The 26,123-nt window shown below is 40.2% G+C and overlaps 1 protein-coding gene across 1 annotated transcript in view; it reads left to right on the forward strand.

Moving 5' to 3' along the window:
• Nucleotides 1–26,123, forward strand: part of LOC133059330 (uncharacterized) — a 231,626-nt gene that overhangs the window by 45,713 nt on the left and 159,790 nt on the right. The window contains 1 exon segment of the mRNA XM_061146304.1: nucleotides 20,424–20,657. Within this exon segment, the coding sequence (XP_061002287.1) occupies nucleotides 20,424–20,657 (234 nt within the window).

The raw sequence follows: 26,123 nt of genomic DNA on the forward strand, positions 1-26,123 counted from the left end.
CCTTGTCCCCATGTGTCCATGTGTCCGTTGAGTACATCTTCCTCTCTATTCCTGCCTTGCAAATAGCTTCTTCTGTACCATTTTTCTAGATTGCACATATACGCAGTAATATGTGGCATTTTTCTCTTTGACTTACTTCACAAAGAAGACAGAGAGATGGTCAAGAGGCACATGAAAAGATGCTCAACATCACCGATTATTAGAGAAATGCAAATCAAAACTCCAACAAAGGTATTGGTCAAAATGACCGTCATCAAAAGATCTACAAACAATACATGCTGGAGAGGGCATGGAGGAGAGGGAACCGTCTTGCTCTGTTGGTGGGAATGTAAATGGCTACAGCCTCTGTGGAGGACAGTATGTGCTCTGCTAAGTCAGTTCAGTCGTGTCCGACTCTGTGCGACCCCGTGGACTGCAGTCCTCCAGGCTCCTCTGTTCATGGGATTCTCCGGGCAAGAATACTGGAGCGGGTTGCCATTTCCTCCTCCAGGGGATCTTCCCGACCCAGCGACCAAACCTGCATCTCTTGTACCTCCTGCATTGCAGGTGGATTCTTTACCGCTGAGCCACCAGGGAAGCCCTGGAGAACAGTATGGAAGTACCTTAAAAAACTAAAAGCAGAACTACTGTATGACCCAGCTATCCCACTACTGGGATCTTGAGAAATTTGTGGCTATTTTGACAATACTTTGCATCTTTATCGAGACAGTACTCTCAGAAGTCACTGAGGTGAAAACAAATGCATGACTCTGTCTCTGTGATACAAGCCTTTTTTAAACCATTATTTTTCAGATATATTTTCTGATACATTGACAATCCAACATTTCCATTTTTTTTTGTATGTGTGGTGCCATGGTATGTTTTTCAACTCACCATCATGCTTTAAAGAAGAAGCACACGGATTCCTTTAGGACATGGAGCTGGTGGTTTTTATATCCTCATCCTGTGAAAGATAAGCTGAGGAGCAGAAAGCTCACCTGCTGTGCAGTGTGGAGGCTCCAGCCCAGGGTCTGGGGGCTCAGTGAGGAGCAGAACTCAAGGCCACGTGTTCACAGGATGTCAGTATCAGGGAAGAGTAAAAACATCCATGAGAATCTAAGTGCTTCACAGATGTCACCGTTATTCCCTTCTAACAACAAAATTTACGATCTTCTCTATTTCTTTTCTGAATCTATGTGTCTTAAATTGTGTGAAGTGTGACCTAGACTGACTGAATAAACGACCAAATGAAAAGGCATGCGCTGCTGGAAGAACACTCAGACAGACGCTACGGTGGCGGGAGGCTGAGAGTTGGAGTCAGAATTCTGTGTGAGAGGTGGATGCTGGGGCACTTGAAAGGTGCAGGGTCACAGAGAAGGGATGTGACTTCCCTGAGCTCGGTTCCCTCATCTGTACATCAAGGGTGGTGTGATCTGCTTTAGTACGTTGTTGGCGGGATGAGATGAATGTCTAGCAAGAATCCAGCACAAAGTAGGTGCTCATTAAATTGCAGGGGGACGAGCCAGAGAAAACGTTCTGTGGCCCCCTTCTCAGCTCACCATGTCCCTCCCCCACTGTGTCAGAAGTTTCCTGAACACCCCAATCAGCCTTGTCTGTGGGAAAAACCTTCAGATCTTGTATTAGAGCTCATGGCGTACCCTTGGTTTTGATATTTATATGACCTTGAACCTCTGTGTGAAATATGGCTGAATAATTTGAACAATGCATGTAGTTGTGGTTAAGGAGATGTGTCCACGTGCCTGGCAGTTGTTCATTTTATATATTTGTCCAGACTGTGACCTATTCGTACTTTTTAATGTGACTTGAGTGGTGAACTGATACGTAAAAGAAGTCAAAGTGTTTAAATGATGATGATCCTGAAAGGTGTGTTCCTGGGTGATCCTGAAAGGTGTGTTGTTAGGTGTATCCAGACATGCTAGGGAAAGGAGAAGGAAGTAAGGTCTCCAATGTCATTTTTCACAAGGAGACTAATCCCATCTTGGGACCTCTACCCTCTCCACCTAGTCTAAATCTAATCATTCCCCCCGAAGTCCCTTTTCTGATTATAATCACACTGGGGATTAAAGTTTAAACATGTGAAGTTTGAGTGAACACAACTCAGTCCGAAGAGATCTCCTTTAAAAGATGCTAGATTTTCATGAAAACTTTTCTACATAGATCGTAGCTCATGAAAAATTCATTTACCCTGAGTACTGAAGAATGTACTTGTTTCAGAAATGTTTTGACTGAAGTGCCTCTAATGGCTGAGTGCTTCGTTTATTTTAGGATAGAGCTTTGGATGGGAAAGAAGCCTGGGGCTGGGAAAGAACTCTGCTCAGAGACGGTGGACTGCCAAGGCTCTGAGAAGGTGTATTCCTTCTTGTCCGTTGGAGACCCAAAGTGCTTCAAAATATATTCCTGGAAGAAGATTTTGACATGCACTTTTAGGAGGAACAAATTAAAATAAAACTGCTTATTTTATGGCTAATATTTAGAGATTTCCTTCACTCATTTGAGCTCACTTCACTCATTTGCACCATAAAAATTCTGGGCCATTTATCAATTTTGAAAGGATAAAATCTTTTGAAACATGTGCTAAAAAGGTACCATTTATTTTGCTATTTAGACGGCTCACTTGGGGTGTTTTATCAATCTGTTAGGCTATAAAGTGGTACCAGGGAATACAGTTTGAAAAGGAACAGAAAATAAATTTATATTCATGTAATTGAAATTTTCTAGCAAAAACAATGATTTGACTCCAGGTTTCTTAAGTGGAAATTTAGATTATCTCATTTCCAAAGAATAGAAAGGTTAAATGTGTGTATATGTGTGTGAGTGTATGTGAGAGAGAGAGAGAGAGAGAGAGAGAGACTGACATATCAATGTCAATTTAAAGAAAATGTGAAACTGCTACAGATTCATTAAAATGAAAAAAAAAAAGAAGGTATATGAGAAAAAGATCTTAGTAAGAACGTTTTTGATGCTGTGTCCCATCTACCAAGTTCATCGAAATGTGAGTTCTATGTAGAATTTGCAGAAATTCAAGGAAAATGCCAGGGTGCTCAAGCCTTTAGATCCAGTATGTTGGGTATATTTACAAAAACCTCTCAGACAGGAAGTCAGACTGCAGGAGGTCTCATTTTCAATATGTCTGCATAACACCAATAAATAGTAACAAAAGTTATATCTCAATATGGCGAGAAATAGCCTTCTTTAATTTTGCCTCCCATTTTTTTTCCTCTAATACATTTGCTGACCACAGCACTCATTAGTGGTAAATAAAAAGGAGCGACAGTAAATAATAATTCTTTGTAGTTATACAGTGCCTTTGATCAGAGCACCTCAAAGTTTTCATGACTCATTAATCTGTGAAATACATCAGTGAAGTATAAAGGTGTCAAGGATTACTATCCTCCTTTTGTAAGCAGAGAAACTGAGGCATTTGCAAAAAACTACCAAGGTCATTCAATGATTTGATGACAGAGTTAGGGACATGATCTATAAACCAGATCTAATTAGAGCAAAGACAAACAGGGCTCAACGGAAGCCAGTTGCTTCTGTGAAATTGCTGAGAAGCTTTATGTATTGCCTGGAAACAACAGTGCTTTAGAAGACAGGCTTTTTATTTAGCTTCCATTTTGAGTGATTTCTTCCATTTAGTGATAAAGACTTCTCCACAGCTTCCTGTTTAGATCACTTAATATTGAGCCATTTCCTTGAGATTTCTTTGGCTTGCATTTCTTCTACGTTAAGAAAGAATATGGGGACTGGACTTCCCTGGATGTCCAGCAGTTGGAACTTCACTTTCCAATGCAGAGGTTGTAGCTGGGGAGTTAGAATCCCACCTGCCTCATGGCCAAGGTACAGAAACAGTGTAACAAATTCAATAAAGACTTAAAGAAACAACGTATTTCCTATGAAACAGCTTAAGTTAATTACTAATAGAAAAAGTAAAAATAATTTTTACATGTACCTATACATGTCCATGGGCTTCCCTCATAGCTCAGTTGGTAAAGAATCTGCCTGCGATGCAGGAGACCCTGGTTCGATTCCTGGGTCAGGAAGATCCACTGGAAAAGGGATAAGCTTCCCACTCCATGATTCTTGGGCTTCCCTTGTGGCTCAGCTGGTAAAGAATCCGTCTGCAATGTGGGAGACCTGGGTTGGATCCCTGGGTTGGGAAGATCCCCTGGAGAAGGGAAAGGCTACCCACTCCAGTATTCTGGCCTGGAAAATTCCAAGGACTAAGTCCATGGGGTCGCAAAGAGTTGGACACAACTGAGCGACTTTCACTTTCACTTTCTTTCATACATGTCCATGGGCTTCTCAGGTGGTGCTCTTGGTAAAGAATCTTCCTGCCAATGCAGGAGACATAAGAGACAAGGGTTCTGTCCCTGGGTTGGGAAGATCCCCTGGAGAAGGAAGTGGCAAACTGCTCCAGTATTCTTGTCTGGAAAATTCCATGGACAGAGGAGCCTAGAGAGAGATAGTCCATGGGGTCGCAAAGAGTCAAACATGACCAAGCACACATTGTTTGCTTATACATGTCCACATCTATAAATGTTTAGTCAATGAAATATGAATCTGTCTATCATCAATTGATTTTGAAGCAATATTCTGCAGAAAGGTATTGCACTCTACTTTGCAATTTCCATGTAAATGAATGTTAAAAGGATAAATCCTGCAATATTTTTTTTTGTGAAACCAACTTCTCAGTTCCGAGATGACAAATCACATTTTCTTGAAAACTAACCTCACTCATAAAAATAACTCATTTTATGGTTTCTTGAAAGAAAAAAATATTAATTTTTTATGTGATTAGTTTTTCATTGCTCTTTCACTCTGTTGTTGTTCAGTGTCTAAGTCATGTCTGCTTTTTGTGACCCCATGGACTGCAGCACCCAAGCTTCCCTGTCCTCCACTATCTCCCAGACTTTGCTCAAATTCATGTCCATTGAGTCAGTGATGCCATCCAACTGTCTCATCCTCTGTTGCCCCCTTCTCCTCCTGCCCTCAATCTTTCCCAGCATCAAAGTCTTTTCCAATGAGTCAGTTCTTCACATCAGGTGGCCAAAGTATTGGAACTTCAGCTTCAGTATCAGTCCTTCCAATGAATGTTCAGGGTTGATTTCCTTTTACCCTGTTATGGTTACTTAAATTTTCAAAGGTTTGTGCTGTGAGACCCCATCTAAAAAGGAATATATTACCTCATTTGCACACACAGAGAATATTGTATTTTATATCTCTCTCTCTATCCCTGTTTCCTAGTACAGTTGACCCTTGAATCATGTGAGGGTTAAGGGACCCCCAAGAAGTGGAAAATTCATGGATAAATTTATAGCTGGCCTTTTTATCAGTGATTTCACATCCTAGGATTCAACCAAACTTTGATGGTGTAGGATGTATTTATTGAAAAAAGAATCTGCATATAAGTGAACCAGAGCAGTTCAAACTCATGTGGTTCAAGGGTCACCATATACATAGACCTTCAAGACTGCCCTTTTTAAAACATTTTTATTAGAGTATAGTTGCTAAGACTACCCATTGACTTCCTTGCTTTTTGGCTGACCATTAACTTTTCTCATATTATTAATATCTGTTTTATTTTTATGACACACCAAGACTCTTTTATTGTTATCTCCATTGCTTTTCAGATAAAACTCAATGTCACTGGTTGTTTAAATGTGGCCTGTCAACCTCTCTTAGGATACTTGAGGTGCTAATTAGAATGTACATTCCTGGGTATCCACACAGACCTACTAACTCATAATCTCTGGAGAAGGAGTCAGAAAGGATAAATTTAACAGAAACACGCTGGGAAATTTTATTCACATTTAACTTAAGACCTTTCTTCATCTTATAATTTTAGATAATACTTCTATAGCACTCACCATGTGCAAGGCATTGTTCTAAGCACTTTATATATGATAACATTTAATTCTCATATACAGTTTTGAGAGGTTATGACTTTAAAAACAGTATCTTGCTAAGACCATGAATTCCTATTCCTCACATACATTTGTAATCTACTAATCGTAAATGAGAGAAGACCACACCTCTAAAATACCAGGCAGCTTTTCCTATTTAACTTATAGGAAGTTATAAAAGCAGTGTAAGAGTTCCTGATAACCCTTCACTCAGAGGGAACTGGTTTTTAAAAATTATCACTGGAGTGGTAAAATTATGAGATCTTCCCCCCACCCCCCCATGGTAGAGTTAGTTCATTCAATCTATCTTTGAGTCCTGGCTATAGATGAAGGGATATTTTCAGAAAAAATGTTGAATTTATTTTCATTTTTCATTGTTAGTTTTCATTTTTAGGGTCTTAAAATTTGCTCACTAATAGCTCACTATTAAGTTCACTAATAAGTGCTCACTAATAAGTCCTAATAATAAGTGCTCACTAATAAATTCTCTCAAGAAAAACCAACACAAAATTTCCTGCAAGGATGTTTTGGGGTGTGGTCGTGCTGAATCGCTCAATAGTATCTGACTGTCTGGGACTGTATGTAGCCCATCAAGCTCCCTGTCCATGTTTTGGGGATAAGCAAGGAAATATGAACATGGACATGGTGTTAAATGATATTAATTTTTCAAATATGCTAAAATTAACTGTATTGAGTACCAGGCATTGGGTCAGGAATTTTTGATACTTTTTTTTTTTTTTGCGCATAACCACGGGAGACAAGTGTGATGATTCTCATGTTTTAGGTGAGGAAACTGAAGCTGCAAGCCTGTTATTCTTTTCTCACTTTTCACCCAGAATTCTCAGATGCCCCTGTACCCTTTCCTTGATTCCTCAAATTTTCTTTCATTCCATTCTTTGAGGTGGATACTGTAGCATTTTGCTGGAGGAGGTCACAGGTACATACTCTTTCCAACCCTTGTATCCATGGATTCTTACATTCCTCCATGGCTTTCCTTTAGGGTCATTACAACTCGAGTCTCACATTTGAGAGAACTGATGAAAATATATTTAAATAGCATGCCATTTAAATTATTTTTTAAAAAGCAATTTTCCACTGTAGATTTAGAAACCAACAGATCTATTTTAGCCAGCATAATTTCTGATTAACTAATTTAATCTGTGCAAAATTACATAAGCAAACCCGAAACAAGCCTCCATCAATTTTCTTGCCTTTGGATGTAACATAATATTTTCAAAAATGAACCAAATAGAGTAATTAGCCCCCAGGCAGAGCAAATGGCTCTAACAGCCATCTCCCACACATTTCTATGGTGGAAAGACTGAATATGAATACACAAATGTGGCAGCCATGGGTTAAAGCCCTGCATGTACCCTCTTAAGTAACAGTTTGGAATATTAATACCTAGGGTTACCTTTTCAGAAGTTCAAGGTAAGAGAAGAGAATTATATCTTCCCTTTAGGCTGCCGACATCTGTCTTCTGATGGACTGTCTGATTTCAACCTTCCAGGGGTCTTTGCTGGTGGCTCAGTGGTAAATAATCTGCCTGCAATGCAGGAGACCTGGGTTTGATCCCTGGGTCAGGAAGATCCTCTGGAGAAGAGAATGGCAACCCACTCCAGTATCTTTGCCTGGGGAATCCCATGGACAGAGGAGCCTGGCAGGCTACAGTTCATGGGGTTGCCGACAACAATAATAGCAATATGATTTTGACAGTGCTTGAAAGTAAACAGACTTTCTTGCATTGTTAACAGAGGGTCACTTTCCACACTAATTGTCCCTCAGGGAGAGAACCTTGCCAGTGTAAGAGACGACAGAGTGATCGATATGAAAATGCCAGGGGAGTATTGTATGAAATGCCGCTTTCATGGTGCTTTGATGGTGATGATGTGGTGGTGTCAGGGGATGCCACTCCCTCCACAATTAAGAAATCCTGAATTAAATAGTATGACTCCATATAGGAAGCATTGACTAATTTGATGAAAGTAATTTTGATTCAATGTGTATATTATATTGTAAAATATAGAGAAAAAGGCAAAGCAATTTTCCAGGGGAAGAGGTGTCCCTGATGGTAAAACTAACTCATCCTTCCTTATTGCGGCTTATCACTCTCCCCTCCTTTTTAAATTCCCCATTTTCTTTATATAGGCCTTCCCTGGTAGCTCAGATGGTAAAGAATCTGCCTGCAATGCAGGAGACCCAAGTTCAGTCCCTGGCTCAGGAGGATCCCCTGGAGAAGGAAATGGCTACCCACTCCAGTATTCTTGCCTGGAGTATTCCATGGACAGAGGAGCCTGGCGGGCTACAGTCCACGGGGTCGGGAGTCGGACACTACTGAGCGATTAACACTTTTCTTCATCATGGTTGAGTTTTGCTTAGTTGCTCAGCCTTGTCCATCTTTTCTTCATACACCATTCTAAACCAATACTTTGCTCATTTTCCTTATCTTCATAATCTTTTTTAGAACTAATTTTTTATTTTTCTTGGTTTTGTTTATTATTCATTCAATTTCTCTTTAATTGATTCCTCTCTTTATCTTTATTATTTCCTTTTATTGTATCACTCCATGATGTGCAAAGTATCCCAACCCTCATCCCAAATTTACTTCATCTATAAAGGCTGGTGGTGCCATACACACACACCAAAAGGATGGAGGTTCCTCAGAAAACTAAAACTAAAGCTGCCATATGATCCAGTAATCCCATTCCTGGGCATATATCCATAGAAAACCATCATTTAAAAAGATGCATGTACCCCAATATTTATTGCAACAACATTAGCAATAGTCAACACATGAAAGCAGCTTAAATGCCCATCGACAGAGGAATAGATAAGAAAGATGTAGTACATATGCACAATGGAATATTACTCAGCCATAGAAAAGAATGAAACAATGGCAATTTCAGCAACCTGGATGGATCTAGAGATTTTCACCCTAAGTAAGCCAGCCAAAAAAAGACAAATACTATATGATATTGCTTATATGTGGAATCTTAAAAACTGAACTTTTATACAAAAGAGAAATAGAACCCCCCCCCCCCCCCCCAAATAAAGTATGGTTACCAAGGGGAAAGACAGGAGAAGGATGAGTTAGGGGTCTGGGATTAAGACAGGCACACTACTGTTTTATATATAAATAGATAACCAACAAAGATCTACTATATTGCAGAGAGAACTCTACTTAATATTTTGTAATAACCTATAAGGGAAAAGAATCTGAAAAAAGTAGATATATATAGTATGTATAGCTGTATATCGCTGTACACTTCAAACTAACACACCATTGTAAGTTAGCTACACTTCAATTAAAATATTTAAAATTAAAAAAAACGGGAGAAAAAGAGGATATGACAAGGCTTATTACTCATGTGATGGTGCTTTTTGGGAAGAGCAGCTCAGGCTTACAAATAGCTTGCGAAAGCAGGGGGTGGAGACGGTTTGGCTTGACTGTGGTTAGGTGGTGGGGTCAGGGTGAAATTTCCGTGAGCAGCAGGTGCTTGTATGATTTGAACTTCCCATTGACACCGAGGTGGGAAATGTCTGGAGTAGAAGAGGAGCTTGGGGTGGAGGGTGGGTCTTGAAACTGTTAATAGTGAAACAACAAAAAAGGAATCAGACTCTTGAGTACACCTGCATTTGCTTACTTTGGGGTTAATTTGCTTTTTTTCTTAAATGTCTTAAGGTAAAAGCATACATCATTGATTTTACATATCTTCACTATAATGTAGACTTTGAATGCTGTAAATGTTCTTCTCTCTATTTCTTGGCTCTATTCCACTAATTTAGAGATGTTATGCTTTATCATTTAGTTCAACATATTTTTCAATTTCTCCTTTGACCTCTTATTTGCTTTTCCTTGACTGAGAGGAAATCATTTAAGAGTGGAAACACATTTAGGGAAGCAGTGATGGGGGACAGATGAAGTTTGGAACAGAATTTTTCTATTTGCATTTCCCATTTCCATTGTCAAAGAGGTAACGAATAAAGGAAGTGTTGGAGAAAAATAGCTGGAGATGTTGTTGACTAGCTATATGCTAAAGGTTGATCATAAACAGGAGGAAATCTCATAATGCTAAGGTTGTTCAAGCAGGAGGAGAAGGTTTTGTTGGTTTTTGAGCTTACCAAAGGGTTTGGACAGTCTAGGTCAGACCAACATCTGGAGGCAGTGTAGGTGAAAGAAAGTTCAGGAAATTATAGAGCAGAGAGAGAAGCCCAGGATATGTCAGCAATAACACAGTAGCAGCTGACTCCAAGAGATAAGGTATTTTGCTCTTTAAATTTTGCTTTCCTTTGAAGTGAGGTGAAGTGAAAGTCACTCAGTTGTGTCCTACTCTTTGCGACCCCATGGACTGTGTCCCTGGAATTCTCCAGGCCAGAATACAGGAGTGGGTAGCCATGCCCTCCTCCAGGGGATCTTCCTAACCCAGGGATTGAACCTATGTCTCCCACATTGCAGACAGATTCTTTACCAGATGTATTTATGAATCCAATAGTCAACAGACTCATGAATTACTGGCCTTGTGATTTTAGCAATGAGTTAATTTTTTTAAGACACACGTGTACAGATGAATTGTGAATGTTAGTTCTTGGGTGGTCTGTTTCCTTGGATGATAGTGCTGTTCTGTTTTTATCCATCTTTGGTGTACCACCCGAGGCAGTGATAACTGAGCCATCCCGGGCTTGATTCCTAGAAGGGAATGGCTGGTCTCTGTGAGGCTGTCTCGGTATCTCTAGATTGAAGAAAGATGTGGATTAACCAGAAAAATAGGAACGCATGTAGGAATCAGTCAAAATATCTTTAGGTAAAACAGTTGAAGACATTTAGTCTATTGTTTTCAAAACTGTAAGCCAGACAAGTGGGCTCTCTGCCGTGTGATCAAAATAGAAGAAAGAAATTCACCAAGTTACAAAAGAACGTGCTTGACTGGGAATCCTGCTACATCACGTTCCACTTGTGTGATCTTAAGCACAGCCTCTTTGAAGATGTTCTGTAGCTCAGTGTCCTTATCTGGAAAACAGTGGGGACGGTCCCGGCCTTCTTCCTTCATAATGCTGTGAAAGAGAAACGCAAAAAAGTTTCCCTAAGTGTCTTTTTGAATAAAGTACTATATAAAAGTCAGTTATTATTAGTGTGCTGTTTTAAAGCTTAGCTTCTGGATTCTCTTGACTGTTAGGGGAGGGTCTTAGAAATGATATTTGGTGATACGACATAGAAGTGGGAGGTGTGGCATGCAGGGGAGAGCACAGCCCTCGGGGCGGACAGCCTGGGGTTTGAACTCAGTGATTCCACGTCCATCTTGAGCAAGTTAACATCTCTATGACTTAGCTTTTTGTTTTCAGTCTGTAAAACAGGGATTAACAATAGTTCTCACAACTTCTGACAGTTCAGCTAATAAAGATGAATGAGCTGGGAGCATTTGAATTATTGCTTAAAATTTTAATGCACTCAGTGTCCCAAGAGGATGATCAATAAAGCTGAATTAGTTATTTTTGGAGAAATACAACTGTGGACATCCCTTTTTCTGTGATTCTGTCGTCCTAGATCCGATGAGATTATTACGTAATGAATTGGAAGCAAAGGAGCTTATTGAGTGCATTTTGCATGTTAATTTTGCTTTAATACCTTTGGTTTAGATTTTCAAATACACACACATGCGTGTGTGTGCTCAGTCATGTCTGACTCTGCAACCCCACAGACTAACCCTCCAGGCTCCTCTGTCCATGGTTGGGGAACTGTAACCCACCAACCTACTTCCCGAAAGAATTGTTAGTGAAAGTTACACACAATAATAATGAAACCTTAAGATGAATGACCTCAATGCAAAGGGAGAGACAGCTATAGAGTCCAAAAAAAGAACAAGCATGCTTGAAAATCCCCGTAAATATATTGCTAATAGGAAAAAAAAACTATAAATTTATAAATGTAAAAACAAACTTCTACAAACCACTTGTTTTTCCTTTATATTAAGTACCTTCATTTCAGGAAAAATATTTTTGATAGTAAAAAGACTGCCTAGTAAATGGCTTTTTGACATCTAAAATGTATTTTTCCTCTTGTTGCCTCTTCATAGCTCAGATATCCCTGAGGTATTTAGTGTGGGCTAAAATTTACATCATCAACTTTTGTGAATATGAAAGAAGAAAATGTACATAATGAATTGAATAATTCATATTTAAAGTCCTTTCCAACTTTAAAATATATGTGTGTATATATATATTTCATGTAAAAATGTCTCATAGGTTTATCAAGATTTTCTGAAAAGAACCTGAAGCATTGAATCTAATATATATATCAGAATATTATATATTGAATCTAATATATGTATTAGATTCAATGCTTCCAGTTCTTTTCGGAAAAAAAATATATTAGTTTAGGTTAAAAAAATTATTAGCTATGACTCCATTCCATTTTATTGTTCAATAAGACTTCACAGATATAACAAATTTGCTCAGATGATGAAGAGCCTTTAAAGTATTACTATGACCACATGACAATTATTTTATATCTGTTTACTTTTTTCTTTCACAAATAGGAAATATCTATGAAGAAGGTTCAAACAGAGAGTATGCATAAGAGACTCTGGTGTCTGATCCTTCCCTCTTGAAATTTATGTTTTAGAAACATGTTCTTAAGTGGACTAACAAGTTTTCCAACTATATTTTCCTCTCTTGGATCAGTTCAGTAGAGAGAATTAATGAAGCAGGACTATTTTAGAGAAATAAAAAATAAAAACAAAAAAATTATGTCTTTAGGGCAGTAGACTTAAATTTTGCTGAATTTAGGGTAATAATCATGCAGTCATGTTGTTTGGGACTCCTTGACCAAACATTCCATGCTGACAATCTCACCTCAATTTTCAATGCTTTAAAAGATCAAGTCAGAAGCCAAATACATAAACCTCTCATGATTCCAGTTGCCCTGACTAGTTCTAGCCGCACTCGGTGAAGCAGAGCATTAGGGGTACTCTTACTAAAGGCCACTTTCTGCTGGCGGCTTCATTATAAGAAATGACTGGACTTCCTAGTGGACACACCTTAGAAGAGGGGAATTCACAAACAACTATGTTAGTTTTGTAAGGGCATGCAGAGTCAGTTAGAAAAATATAACCTTCATTATGCCATTAAAAAAATAAGAACATAGTGAAAATCATCAATGTCTAATGAGGTATAATCCACTAAGATTAATGGAAGACCAACAAAGCCTTAGGTGGAATTACATGAGCAGAGAAATCACCTGCTTTGATTGAAAAGAACAGAGAGAGGACAAAATAAAAAGAGGTCTCTGAATTCCAAAATACTACTGGCAGGAAACAGGGTCAGAAAATCACTTAGAAGTTAGCATGTGCTACCTTTCATGAAAAAAGAAAGGGAGGTCCAGAAGATGACACCAAGAGTCCAAAGAACAGAGCTGAGAGCCACAGAGTTATTCTCAGATCTTGAGGCTTAATCAAGGACTTTCCAACACTTGTCTGGATTTCCTAATCCCTGCAGAAGCACGCTTCTAGCCTTCTGGCATTCAAGCGTACGTGCGTGTGTGCTAAGCTGCTTCAGTTGTGTCTGACTCTTTGCAAATCTAGGGACTGTAGCCCACCAGCTCCTCTACCCATGGGATTCTCCAGGCAAAAATACTGGATGGGTTGCCATGCCCTCCTCCAGGGGATCTTTCCTACCCAGGGATAGAACCTGTATCTCTCAAGTCTCCTTCAGTGGCAGACATTTTTTTTTTTTTTAACCACCATGCCTGTTATTCATACCTTTGTATAATTCCCTCTGACACTGTACAAAGATAATTGGTCTGTATGACCAATACCATACAGAAGTGATGGAGTGTCATTTCCAGGATTAGGTTATAAAGGGCTGCGGCTTCCATCCTGAGTTCCCTCTCTCTCTCATCATTTATTTTCAGCCAATATGTTGATATTTGCCTGTACGGTACCTTCTCAGAACATCTGGAGGAATGTTTTGATAGGATTACTGTATATTACAGTTTTCAAGGGAGAGTTCTGGGTTATGCCTGTTGTCCTAAAATAATTAAAATCTCCCCTTGACTTCAAAATGTCCCAGATTGAGTCATAAATTATATGATCACAATTATTATTAACATCGCTAGCATCCTAAATATCCAGCCACATATCCATTTCTGTCTTGTTAAATTGTACCATTAAAGGGTGTGTATGTAAGAGCCAGATGGAGAGACAGAGACAGGGAGACAGAGAGAGAGAACAGGGAAATAGAAAGAGACAAAGAAAGCTGAGTTGGTATCCCCAAGGCATTTCTCCTTCTTTAGGTTATATGATTTACTATTCTGTCTACATTTTTGGCCAAAAAGTAACTAAGCAGGATGAGAAAATTCAGATTCCATAGTAAGGTGGCTTGTTGTTCATTGTTTAGCCATTAAGTCTTGTCTGACTGTTTTGTAACCCCATGGACTGTAGCCTGCCAGGCTCCTCTGTCCTTGGGATTTCCCAGGCAAGAGAACTGGAGTGGGTTTCAATTTTTTTTTCTCCAGGAGATCTTCCCAACCCAGTGATCGAACACACATCTCCTGCCTTGACAAGTGAGTTCTTTACCACTGAACCACCTGGGAAGTCCGTAAGGTGGCCACTATTGGTATAATTCCCATGTTCATATTTGGAACCTAAACTTAAACCTTACCCTGGTCTTGGAAAAGTCAGGTTTTACACAGATGTTCAAGTACATTTTGAATATCTTTTTTTTTTCATTTCTGTTTTCTTTCATGCAGGATTTGAGATTTGACGGGGAAGGACTCAGTGAATACATTCCCATGTCATGTTTAAAGAGAAGCAGAACATTTGAGAAGTACGTTCCCTCAGTGGTACATTTAATGTGTTTTATTTTCTTGTTTGTTTCTCTTGGTATGGACTAATTATGGGCTAATCATAAGTGACAGGCACCCCTTGGTTTGATTCACCCTAAGGTTCCAGTGTGTGAGACCCATGACCCCATTTCCTCCTGGGATGTAGCTGCCTTTTCGCTCATATAGGACAGTTTAGGGAGGGGACTTCCAATCTTTCAGAGGCTGTCCAAATCCCTGAGCAAGTGTAGGAACTTCCAAGATTGGGACGTGGCAGTTTCTGCCCCTGCATCTCAGATCAAGAGGTGCAGGAGTAATAGCTACAGGTTCAGAGGTTCTCAGGGGGGATGGTCTCCTGTTGAAGTCCAAGCTTCCCCCTCTTTGTCTATGTGACCTCTAACAGGATGTTGAGGGATAGAACTTTACTCAGCATTGGCTTTTCATCAGTGAAGCAAGAATAATAATACCTTGGTGGATTATTTTAAGGGTTAAATGAGATAATAAATATAATGCATTTCAAAGAATGCTCTGAGCATTAGAAGCACTAAATAAATACTAGTTAATACTGTGGTTCACAGCAGGGATCAATTTTGCCCCTAGGGGACATTTAGCAATAACTGGAGATATTTTTGATTGTCATGACTGGACCTAAGGGGGAAGCTGTTAACAGCATCTAGTGGGCAGAGGCCAAGGATCTTGCTAAACATGCCATAATGCACAGAGCAACAAAGAATTATGTGGTTCAAAATGTCAACTGCACAGAGAGAAACCTTATTATACACCAGTGCTATTTATTCATCACCATTTTACTTAACTCTTAATCCTACTAGCAGTGGAAATAAGGTGTCATCTGACATCTGTTTGTGAATATTATTCAGTACTTGAAAAAATAGGCCATATGGGCAGGATTACTTTTCCTTCCAATACTCAATAAGGATGGACAAGCATACCTACTACATGCTATACTTCTAGTGATAGGACTTAATCCCAAAATAGCCAGGGACATTGGCACCACATTATGTGCAAGAGAAAATTAATTACAGGCTAACTTATGGTCATGAAAATTTGCACTAACTATCCAACAACAAGGGATTATTTAACTAAATTATGGTAGACACTTGAAATTAAATACTAAGTCATTGCTAAAAATTTGTACTTAAAAAAATTAATCTCCTGGAAAATATGTATAATGCACAAAGTGAGAAATACACGTTCCAAAGTATTTACAGCATCAGCCTCATGTTGTAAAAGAAAAAACAGTGAGTCTCGCTACCTCGCTGTGAAGAATTCTCATGCTCGGTAGGCCAGTCGTGTCCGACTCTTCACCCTACAGACCCTACGGACTGCAGCCCGCCAAGCTCCTCTGTCCATGGGATTTCCCAGTCTAGAATACAGGAGTGGGTTGCCATTCCCTTCTCCAATCCAGGGATGGAACCCACGTCTCCTGCATTGGCAGGCGGGCTCTTTCCCACTGAGCCACCAGGGAAGCCCTGGATGTGAAGAATAGACCTCAGTATTTCACCAGTGTTTATCTTTGGGCGGAGGGCTACTGAGTGACTTTGATGGGGGTATTTTTATAAAATCAGATTTTATATAGTGCACAAACATACATGCATATTTATGTAATTACAAAGTTGATAATAGCTGTATACAGGAGAAAAAGAACACTGTGTTACAAGTCCTGATTCAACAGTGAGGTGATGGTCTAGAGCATGATGACTGCAAGGGGCCACAAACCACTAGGCTTATCTCTAGGTAGCTGGCATCCTCTTGAAGCTGTTTATTAACCTTTTGATGTGCGTCGCATTCCTTTTTGACTAAGGAAGGTATTTTTAGAAACCCTTTAATTACAAAGAACTCAAATTACAACAGAGAACCCTGCTTTCTTACCCCCCCCCCCCTTAGGATGATTATCATGAATTCAGTATATAATTATTTAGATTAAGCTTTTAGGATATTTCAGGAGGGCTTTACATTTTTTTGCCACAGGAACAAAGAAAGAAACTGAGGAACACATCTCACTGTGGTTTACATAACATGTCTGATGTTTACTAATGAAATCGGTTTACCTTCATAACTGTATAATAGGGCCATTACAGACAATAGATACAGTAGTTTAAAAGTAATAAAATTTACAACAAAGTGTATTTAATTTGAAATTGAATTGCCAGCAAATGGGTGTCCTAATGAACTCTTGTGTCAATGTAGCTCTAACTAAATTAAGGGGAATCATTTCTATCCCAGGAAACTAAATCAGCTATGAGATCCACAAAGGCCATTCCTCTGGTAGAGGGGCTGTCATTGTCACAGATGGCCCTGCTGATGGAATTAAGCTTAAGTCAGGAGAAGTGAAATGCAAGATCCTTCTTAATTCAAATGAATTCGGAAATGCTGGCTGTTAGGACTCCCGAAGATCAGGAAAAAAAAAGAAAGAAGGAAAAAAAAAAAGAGGGATAAAGAAGAACCTCAAATCAAGCCAGTGAATGTTAATAGGAGGAAAAAGCTTGGGGAACATTTTGAAGCTAGACATAGATCTTGAAGACTTCCCAGGTGGCACAGTGGTAAAGACACCATCTGGCAATGCAGGAGACATAAGAGATGTAGATTCAATCACTGGGTCTGGAAAATACCCTGGAGAAGGAAATGGCAACACACACCAGTATTCTTGCCTGAAGAATTCCCTGGACAGAGGAGCCCCGCGGACTACAGTCCATGGGGTCACAAAGAGTGGGACATAACTGAAGTGACTTTTCATGCATGGGTAGATTTTGATCTCTGGACGTTGTATTAAAAAAAAATAAAAAGATTATGTCAGATCAGCTATTCATGTATTTAAATAATTCTTCCCCATGGTTTCTCCAACAATTCATAAGATTGAAGGGGTGGTGATAGAAAAGAAGGTGGTAACACATTTTATCAAGCATTGGATCTGGTACTTTCCAAAACAAGTCATATTTTAATTGTTGGAAGATTTTTAGCTCATATGTTGTTTGGTTGCTAAGTTGTGTCCGACTCTTTGTGACACTGTGGACTGTCCATGGGATTTCCCAGGCAAGAATACTGGAGTGGGTTGACATTTCCACCCCAGGGTATCTTCCTGGCCCAGGAATGGAACTCTTGCATGCGTGCATGCTAAGTCGCCTCAATTGTGTCCCACTCTGTGTGACCCTATGGACTGTAGCCTGCCAAGCTCCCCCATCCATGAGATTCTCCAGGCAAGAGTACTGGAGTGGGTTGCCTTGCCCTCCTCTTATATAGAGAGTCACATATTTTATAGGGTCTCATTTCAAAAATGTCTCACCTCCCTACTTGAATCCACTGTAACCTGGTGTTTCTCAGACTCTTGTTATTCCAAGAAAATGTGCAATGGACACGACAGATTGTGTGTTGTATCAAAGGCGAACTTTTCCATTATCCCCCATCATCAGTTTCTCTTCTTTTCATCGCCCCTCTTACTATACCTGCTACAGAACTATGAATCAACGAGTAATTGCAGATCCAAATGTTTGTGAAGCAGGCGGCATAGCCAAGCTCGGTACCCTCCCAGAAGTAACCCAGCCGTCAAAGGGAGCAGCGTGGCCTTGGCCCCGCTGGAAGGTGAGTTTCTGGAGCCTTTCTCCCTCTGGTGTAAAGAAGTTAACTCTAAGGTCAATTTCATTGACTCACTTTCTTGTTGTGCCTTTCCTCTTGCAGGGCCCACCCTTTAGAGAAACAGTTCTAGCAGGTCTTAAAAAAATTAATTAATTCCTTTGGCTTTTTGGCCCAGCCCCGTGGCATGTGGGATCCTAGTTCTTCGACCCGGGCTTGAACCCACACCCCCTGCAGTAGAAGCGTGAGGTCTTAACCACCGGACCTCCAGGGACGCCCCTAGCAAGTCTTAATAACTCATTTTGAGGAGGGTTCTATGTGGAAATAGAGATGCTAAAAGGTTCCATCACGAAGCCACTGGAATTCCTCTAAACTGGGTCCATGGAGCCAGGCTGGGTTCTCCCTAGACAATGAGGCCGACTTGCCACCATGCAAATGAGACAAGGCTTGACATTTGATGAATTTTCCATCTCCTCTCTCTCCTCTGCTGACACTCGCTCTGAGGAAGGTTGTAAATGCAAGAGAGATTGTGGTATAATTCCTCAGACTGGCATTTCTGCCCCCTAGTCACCATTCGATTATCTTCCAAATTGCTGTGTTTCAGAGAGATAAAGATTTTTTATGGCTTGCTGACTTGAAACAACCACGAGAGCCAGCAAAAGATGGCTAAGCGGCCATGCATAGTAATTCCATTGGTAAATGACAAAATCTTTGTTTGTATGACATTTCCAAAATTACTACAGAAGATGAATCTGAAATACAAAATGTCACATTTGGCATGCAAAACTATCACAATATATTTCAGTATAAAATTCATAGAGGCGTTTAATTTAGAATGTGTTTAATAACTCAGTCTGCCTGCATCAGTAATCCTGCCTTGAGGTTTAAAGAGATTGTCTTATTTATTCACACGGTGTTAATTTTTAAAATATTTTTGGCAACCAAAATGCTAAGGTTAAGTCTTTATTGTTAATTAAGATTTTATAATTAAACCAAAAAATAATTGTTATTCTGATTAGTGTTTAAGTCTGACTTGTATGAAAAGAGCAGAAGAAGTTTAGCAACTTTCATTGTTTACTTAACTGTGATTTGATTCCAGAAGCATGCTGTCTATATGGAAATATATATTATCTCTCACAAAATAAAGTCTAGGCAGGATTAAAAAGTGCTTCACTGTTAACTGCATATTAGCGGATGGTGCTACCAACATGGGTAGCCAGGAGAGTAACCTGTTTCTAAAAATGACATTAATTTTGCCTAAGGCACAGTGTAATAGAGAATTCTTTAAGGTCAAATTATCCTTAAGGCTATTAGGGTGGAAAACATGACTTTATGACTTTTGAGTTCTTAATAATATCAGTTTAATTTTTGTGTAATCTGAAGCAATAGGACATTAAACAGCTTATCAGTTTGTACCAACTTTTCAGCATTTACTAAAAATGAATGGCCCTTTGGTCCCAGCTGCAGGTAAGCAATGAAATTCAAATGTGCTGTAAAATATTCTTCCATCCTATTCTTTAGTTACATGCAGTTCAGGCCAAGTTTTAGGCTGAAGCAGATAGAAATGCCCTTCTTCCTTTATTTATTTAGACTCTCAGTTGAAGCCTGTGGGGCAAGGTGACCTCATGTTGAAATTAAAGGCAAGCATTCGATCAGGTGAGGTGTTAGTCTGACCTGTTTTGCACATCACTCATCAATGGGGCCCATGATCTGTGATTAGTGAGAGAGGTAAGGGCTGTCACCGTTCAAGCTTGCTGTCCATGCTCATCCATCCCTTAAGAGGCCTGCTGTGTGGTTTTCAGAAGTGTTGGTTTCCTGTCCATTCTATCTCATTATAATAGATGAATGGTTTCTGATGTCACAGATCATTAACATACCACGCTTAAGAACTGGCTAAACTTTCTCTCGCATAATCGGTAGGCCTGCCTTTTGACCCCCTAATTACATCTCCTGTAGTCCGCCTCTGTTATCACGGCTAATACCTGACAATTACAGGTTGAGTAAAAATAATTGTCTACTTTTTCCCTCCCTGAGAAGCGCATTGTGGCTAATTGTGTGGTTTTCCCCAATTCCTGCATTGTCCAAGAAATTCAAGAAACCCGTCTTTTCTTCAGGTTGAGCAGAGTCGGTCACCTCAGTCTCTTCAGATACAGATGAAGTGCATCAGGGGTCTCAAGAACAAGGTGCCCCAAGGCTCCTACCTCCTCAAAGTGTCCCTGCTTGGCCAACCAGGTGGCTGTGTCTTGCAATGGTACCCGGCGGAGCAGCTGAAGACCAGAACACACCCAGTGAGGCACGGTGGAAACTTTTATGATGTGGGATTGTTTTTCCATGAAAGCCTTTATGTGGTAAGCTTGGTCCTTTTGCTCATGGATCACTATCTGTCCAAGCTTTTCACCTCTAGAGATGGTTTTAGATGTTCAACTTCATGCACTAAACAGAAAGAATTTCATTCATCATTCAGCAAACACCTAATAAGCACCTGGTATGAGCCAAGCTCTGTGTTACATGCCAAGAGGTCACTCACATGTGTATTTTGTGTGTGTGCAATTGTGTGTATACCTTGGTAGGCAGCCAGGGACACTGATTGTAGGCGAGAACCCAGCTTTAGATAGGAAGAAAAGATGGAGGTTGTTCGGAAAATAGATCATGGATATAGGGGGAAGTGTTTACCAAGCAAAGGAATTCTGGAGGAGACAGTGCTGGAGGAGGAAGCTAGGGTTAAGTAAGATTAGAGAGTGATCATGGATGCAAGGATGAGAAGTGAGGGGTTCGAGATCTTTGAGTCAGCTTTGGAAGCAGAGAGGATAAGCTTAGCTTTTTCTCAGGCAACAGCACCAGGCGGACTAAGACAGGGAACTCCAGCCCGCAGAGAAGAAAGGAGGAGGCTGGGTCACTCTTAGAACCCTTATCATGTTCTGGTGCGTGAGATGCCGGGCTTGAGTATAGACTGTTTGCTAATATAGAATTGCCTGTTACACTGTTAATTTGTATGCACATTGTAACAGTCAGCATAGGTATCATGGGGCACCAGGGCTGACAAGATTCACTGAGGAACCAGGCCTCAGTTGACTCATCTGTAAAATAGGAGTAAAAAAATCTGCTTACCAGGGGCATTGCAAAAATGAGGTGATTGTGGAAACACACAGTGCCAATACACAGTAAGAATTCAGAAGTTTCTGTGGTTATTATCATTACAGTTATTCTGTCTCTCTGATGGAGGAGCCCACAAATGTTTACCAGGTGACTTTCATTTTAATACATACGACAAATGCTTATAAATATATATATTTAAACTTTTTATTTTATATTGGAGTATGGCTGATTAGCAATGTGGTGATAGTCTCATGTGCAGAGTAGACTGAGTCCGCCATACTTATGCATGTCTCCACTCTCCCCCAAACTCCCCTCCCATCCCGGCTGCCACAGAACATTGAGCAGAGTTCCCTGTGCTAGACAGTAGGTCCTTGTTGGTTATTCATTTTCAGTACAGCCATGCGTAAAAGTCGATCTCACCCCCTCCTCCCCACAACTAGCCGTTCCCCTCACTTTTCCTCCCTGGTGAACATAAATTTGTTCTCTAAGTATGTGAGTCTATTTCTGTGATAAATGCTTCTTTTTGAACAATTTTTGAATTAAGCTTTGCTTGAGAACAATGTTGGTTAACACTTTTTATCTCTAATGAATGATCCCCAAAGCCTTGTTAAAATGTGTAGGGTGCAGGTGAGAGGCATTAGTCAAGGGAGGATATGGAGAAGACTTACCCCCTTGGGGAGCCCACTCCCCTATAGACAGACCTTGAGGACAGGTGACAAGAAGGTGGCAGGTGCAGGTCAGCCCGTGAGCTGAGATCTTGGTTCTTGCTATTTATCTCGGAGCAATTTCAGGAATGTGGTGACAGCTAAGATTTTAGTTAATAATTTAAAAAAAGGGTTCAGCCAGTACCTAATGGGCAACTACATTCTTCTGGTAGATTTTAATTAAGTACCTACCCTTTTAAAGCTTGGATCTGGGCTACTGAATATGTCATTCAAAGAGCTTGCTATCTAGAGCCATCTGCATAAGTAGATGTTTTATGTTTGCATGCATGCTTAGTCACTCAGTTGTGTCCGACTCTTTGCCATCCCATGGACTGTGGCCCGTCAGACTTCTCTGTGCATGAGATTCTCCAGGCAAAAATACTGGAGTGGGTTGCCATTTCCTTCTCCAAGGGATCTTCCCAACCCAGGGATCCAACCCGCGTCTCTCCGGCATCTCCTGTATTGCATTCTTTACTGCTGAGCCAACAGGGAAGTCCCTAACAGAGAGTGCTACAGATTAAATGTCAGGAGGATTTAGAAGACAAAGAGGTCCATCAAGAATGTCTTCGGGGACAAGGAGCAAAACCACAAAGAGACTGATGTTGTCAAAAAATGTGCACAACGTTGAGAAGTGCATCAGGTTCGTGGGGGAAAGCAGAAGCCGCTCATTCCTCCAATAGTGAAATGCATTTTTCCCTTCCTGCCAAACAGAACACAAAGTATCTTGGAATAGTTGAAATAACAACCCCAAATTTTCTTCCCCTGTGTCAGAAGCGAACAAACCAAAATAGTTACCTCCTGCCACAGCCAAGGAAAATTTATTCTTTAACAGCCTGACAAAATGTCACTGAATTACATCCATCCCTTGGTATCACCTAGCAAAATCCTGGATCCCCAAAGAGGTCTACTAGGCTATTTCACATGCAGTGTATGTAAGAAAAGTAAAAAAAATTCAGGACAAAAACAGGAACAAGCAAAGCACCAATACCTCCAGAGCTTGACAGGAAAGAGAAGTCATCAGAGGCTGTTTGATTTCAGAATAAAAATGCTGTTGCTCAAAGTTCTGCTCATTCCACTGGGTTCTAGCAAGTTTTTCCATGAACCACACAGTTCTGCCTGCCAGTCACTCTGCTGGCAGTTTGAGGGAGACTGGCAGTTAAAACAGCAAGGTTTAAAAGAGTGTCATTTTTCAGGAGTAGGAATAGATAACACAAAAACACACAAATGTATTTGTGTATATAACCAATAAAAGGGCATCTAAGACATTTATGTCATTCCTTTTCAAATACAAGCTGAAGTCAGCATCACTTCTCCATGAACAGGAGAAACTGGCTTCATACGGTTGTTTGAGAGTTCAAGACATCTTATTCATGTTAAACAGGGAAAGATGGTCATTTATTTCTATGTGGATAGGAGGGAGAGTTTTCCCTGGTGGCTCAGATGGTAAAAAATTTGCCTGCAATGAAGGAGACCTGGGTTCAGTCCCTGTGTGGGGAAGATCCCCTGGAGAAGGGAATGGCCACCCACTCCAGTATTCTTGCCTGGAGAATTCCATGCACAGAGGAGCCTGGTGGGCTACAATTCATGGGGTCTCAAAGAGTCAGATATGACTTAGTGACTAAATAACAACAGCAGAAGGACACCAGTCATATGGTAGACTTTGGTAATAGTATCTGGGCCCAAAGAGCGTTTCATTAATTACTAGATGGAACTGCTATGCTTATAATTCTCATTTTCATTAGTACAGGGATGGGCCATCTTAAAAAAGGGTATAAATAGTAGGTTAAAAAGCAAAACCAGCAAAATGCAGGCAAAGAACATTGATTAATGAATTTAAAACATTTTCTGAAAGGTCATGTGCTCATGTTGGGCTAAGCCTCAGGCAGGTCTAACCAATATGACCAGGCCCTTTGTGTGGAGCAGGTAACCCATGCTGACTCCAAATTTGCTGACATAACAGGGTTATTATTTCTGGAAGGATGTAGCATTCTGGAGCAATTTCTATAATGATTCCATTAAGACCATGGTTTCCTTCAATTTAAGCCTATATATTTCACTTTTCATATTACTCTACACCACACAGGAAATAAAACCATGTCTTGGACTGAATGTTTGTGTCACCAAAGGAAAAAAATTACTTGATTTTGATGGTACTTAAGCCCATTTTATTCCATAAGTACATCTGTTTTCTTTTTTTTTTAAATCACCTGTCAGTGTGAATAATAAGATTTTATGAATACTAGTTTAAAGGCAGAAAATTGACTTATATTAAATTGTGGCAATTTTGAGGATTCTTTAAGGAAGACAGCAAGCACATGACATAATTTCCTTGGATAGTGTTTACAAGCACCCTCTATAGCCTCCCAAGTTGTCCTAGTGGCAGAGACTCCACCTGCCAATGCAGGAGCCATAAGAGACTTGGGTTTGATCCCTGATTTGGGAAGATCCCCTGGATAAGGAAACGGCAACCTGCTTAAGTATTCTTGTCTGGAGAATCCCATGGACAGAGGAGCCTGGCAGGCTGCAGTCTATTGGGCCGCATAGAGTTGGACCCAGTTTAGCAATTGAGTATGCGCAAATTACCTCATAGTCGTGTAAATTCAGTTCACCAATAATGAATACTACAAGGAAATGTTAAGATAATTTTAAGAGCCAAATCTTGGTGTTAGTAGTTTCCAAAATAGAAATAAATCTGATTGAGAAGAAATGCATCAATTTAGAGAAAAGGATATCATTTTAACATTAATTATATATGGGGAACCTGTCACTGGTCGTGAATAAGGAAATAAATATTATTTTGTGGTCTTATGACTTCATGTGTATTTAGCCTTATCTCCCCTCTTTAAACTACAAAAACAATATTTTAGGTAAATATTTGCAGTGAGCTCATAAACTGACTTCCTTGAGGCGTGAGCAAACTTGACCTTGCTCATTCTCCAGTAGAAAGGTAGATAAAAGCTGCTGATGTGCCTTCTAGAAATTTCCAGAGTACTTAGTCATGCTTGGAGACCTCCCCACGTGCATCAGTTGATGTTAACAGCCAACACGATTATTTTAAAGACCAAGAAGAAGTTTCTCCAGATGATTTTGATATTTCCAAGTGAAAATAGCCATTTTGGCCTTTCTGATTACAGAAGACAACTTAAACTCTTTGCAAAGAAAATCAGAGAATTAAAAAAAAATACACATCAAAGTCTAGTTCTCAGCGAGCATGTATTCCTGTTCTGGAACCACATTACCTGCATCCACACTTGCCTTCCTTTTATTAGTCATAGCTGTCTAACTACACAAAGGAGATAAGTAAACATATAATTTTGGGTTTGATAAATAAGTATATAATCACTTCAAACTTAGGAAAAGAATATAGGTAAAAGAAGAGTCACACTGAGTGGTCCCAGCCGACACTGTGTGGGGTAAGCAAGTTACTCCACCTAGTCGGCTCTGATTTTCTGACCGACATAATGGGGAGACATAGAAAAATGTTATTGTTTTAAGCACTGAATTTTGAAATTGTTTGTTATGCTGCAATGGATAACTGAGGAACTTATTTGGCCCCTTCTATGACCAAGAACTGGGCTTCCCAGGTGATTCAGTGGTAAAGAATCTGCCTGCCAATGCAGGAGATGCAAGAGATGGGAGTTGGATCCCTGGGTTGGGAAGACCCCTGGAGTAGGAAATGGAAAACCCACTCCAGTAATCTTGCCTGGAGACTTCCTTGGACAGAGGAGCCTGGCAGGCTACAGTCCATGGGGTCGCAGAATCAGACACGACTGAGCTGCTGCTGCTAAGTCACTGCAGTCGTGTCTGACTCTGTGCCACCCCATAGATGGCAGCCCACCAGGCTCCCTCGTCCCTGAGATTCTCCAGGCAAGAACACTGGAGTGGGTTACCATTTCCTTCTCCAATGCATGAAAGTGAAAAGTGAAAGTGAAGTCGCTCAATCGTGCCCGACTCTTAGCGACCCCATGGACTGCAGCCCACCAGGCACCTCCGTCCATGCAATTTTCCAGGCAA

This window comes from Dama dama, chromosome 7 (genome assembly GCF_033118175.1).
Source record: "Dama dama isolate Ldn47 chromosome 7, ASM3311817v1, whole genome shotgun sequence".
In the NCBI taxonomy this organism is placed as follows: Eukaryota; Metazoa; Chordata; class Mammalia; order Artiodactyla; family Cervidae; genus Dama; species Dama dama.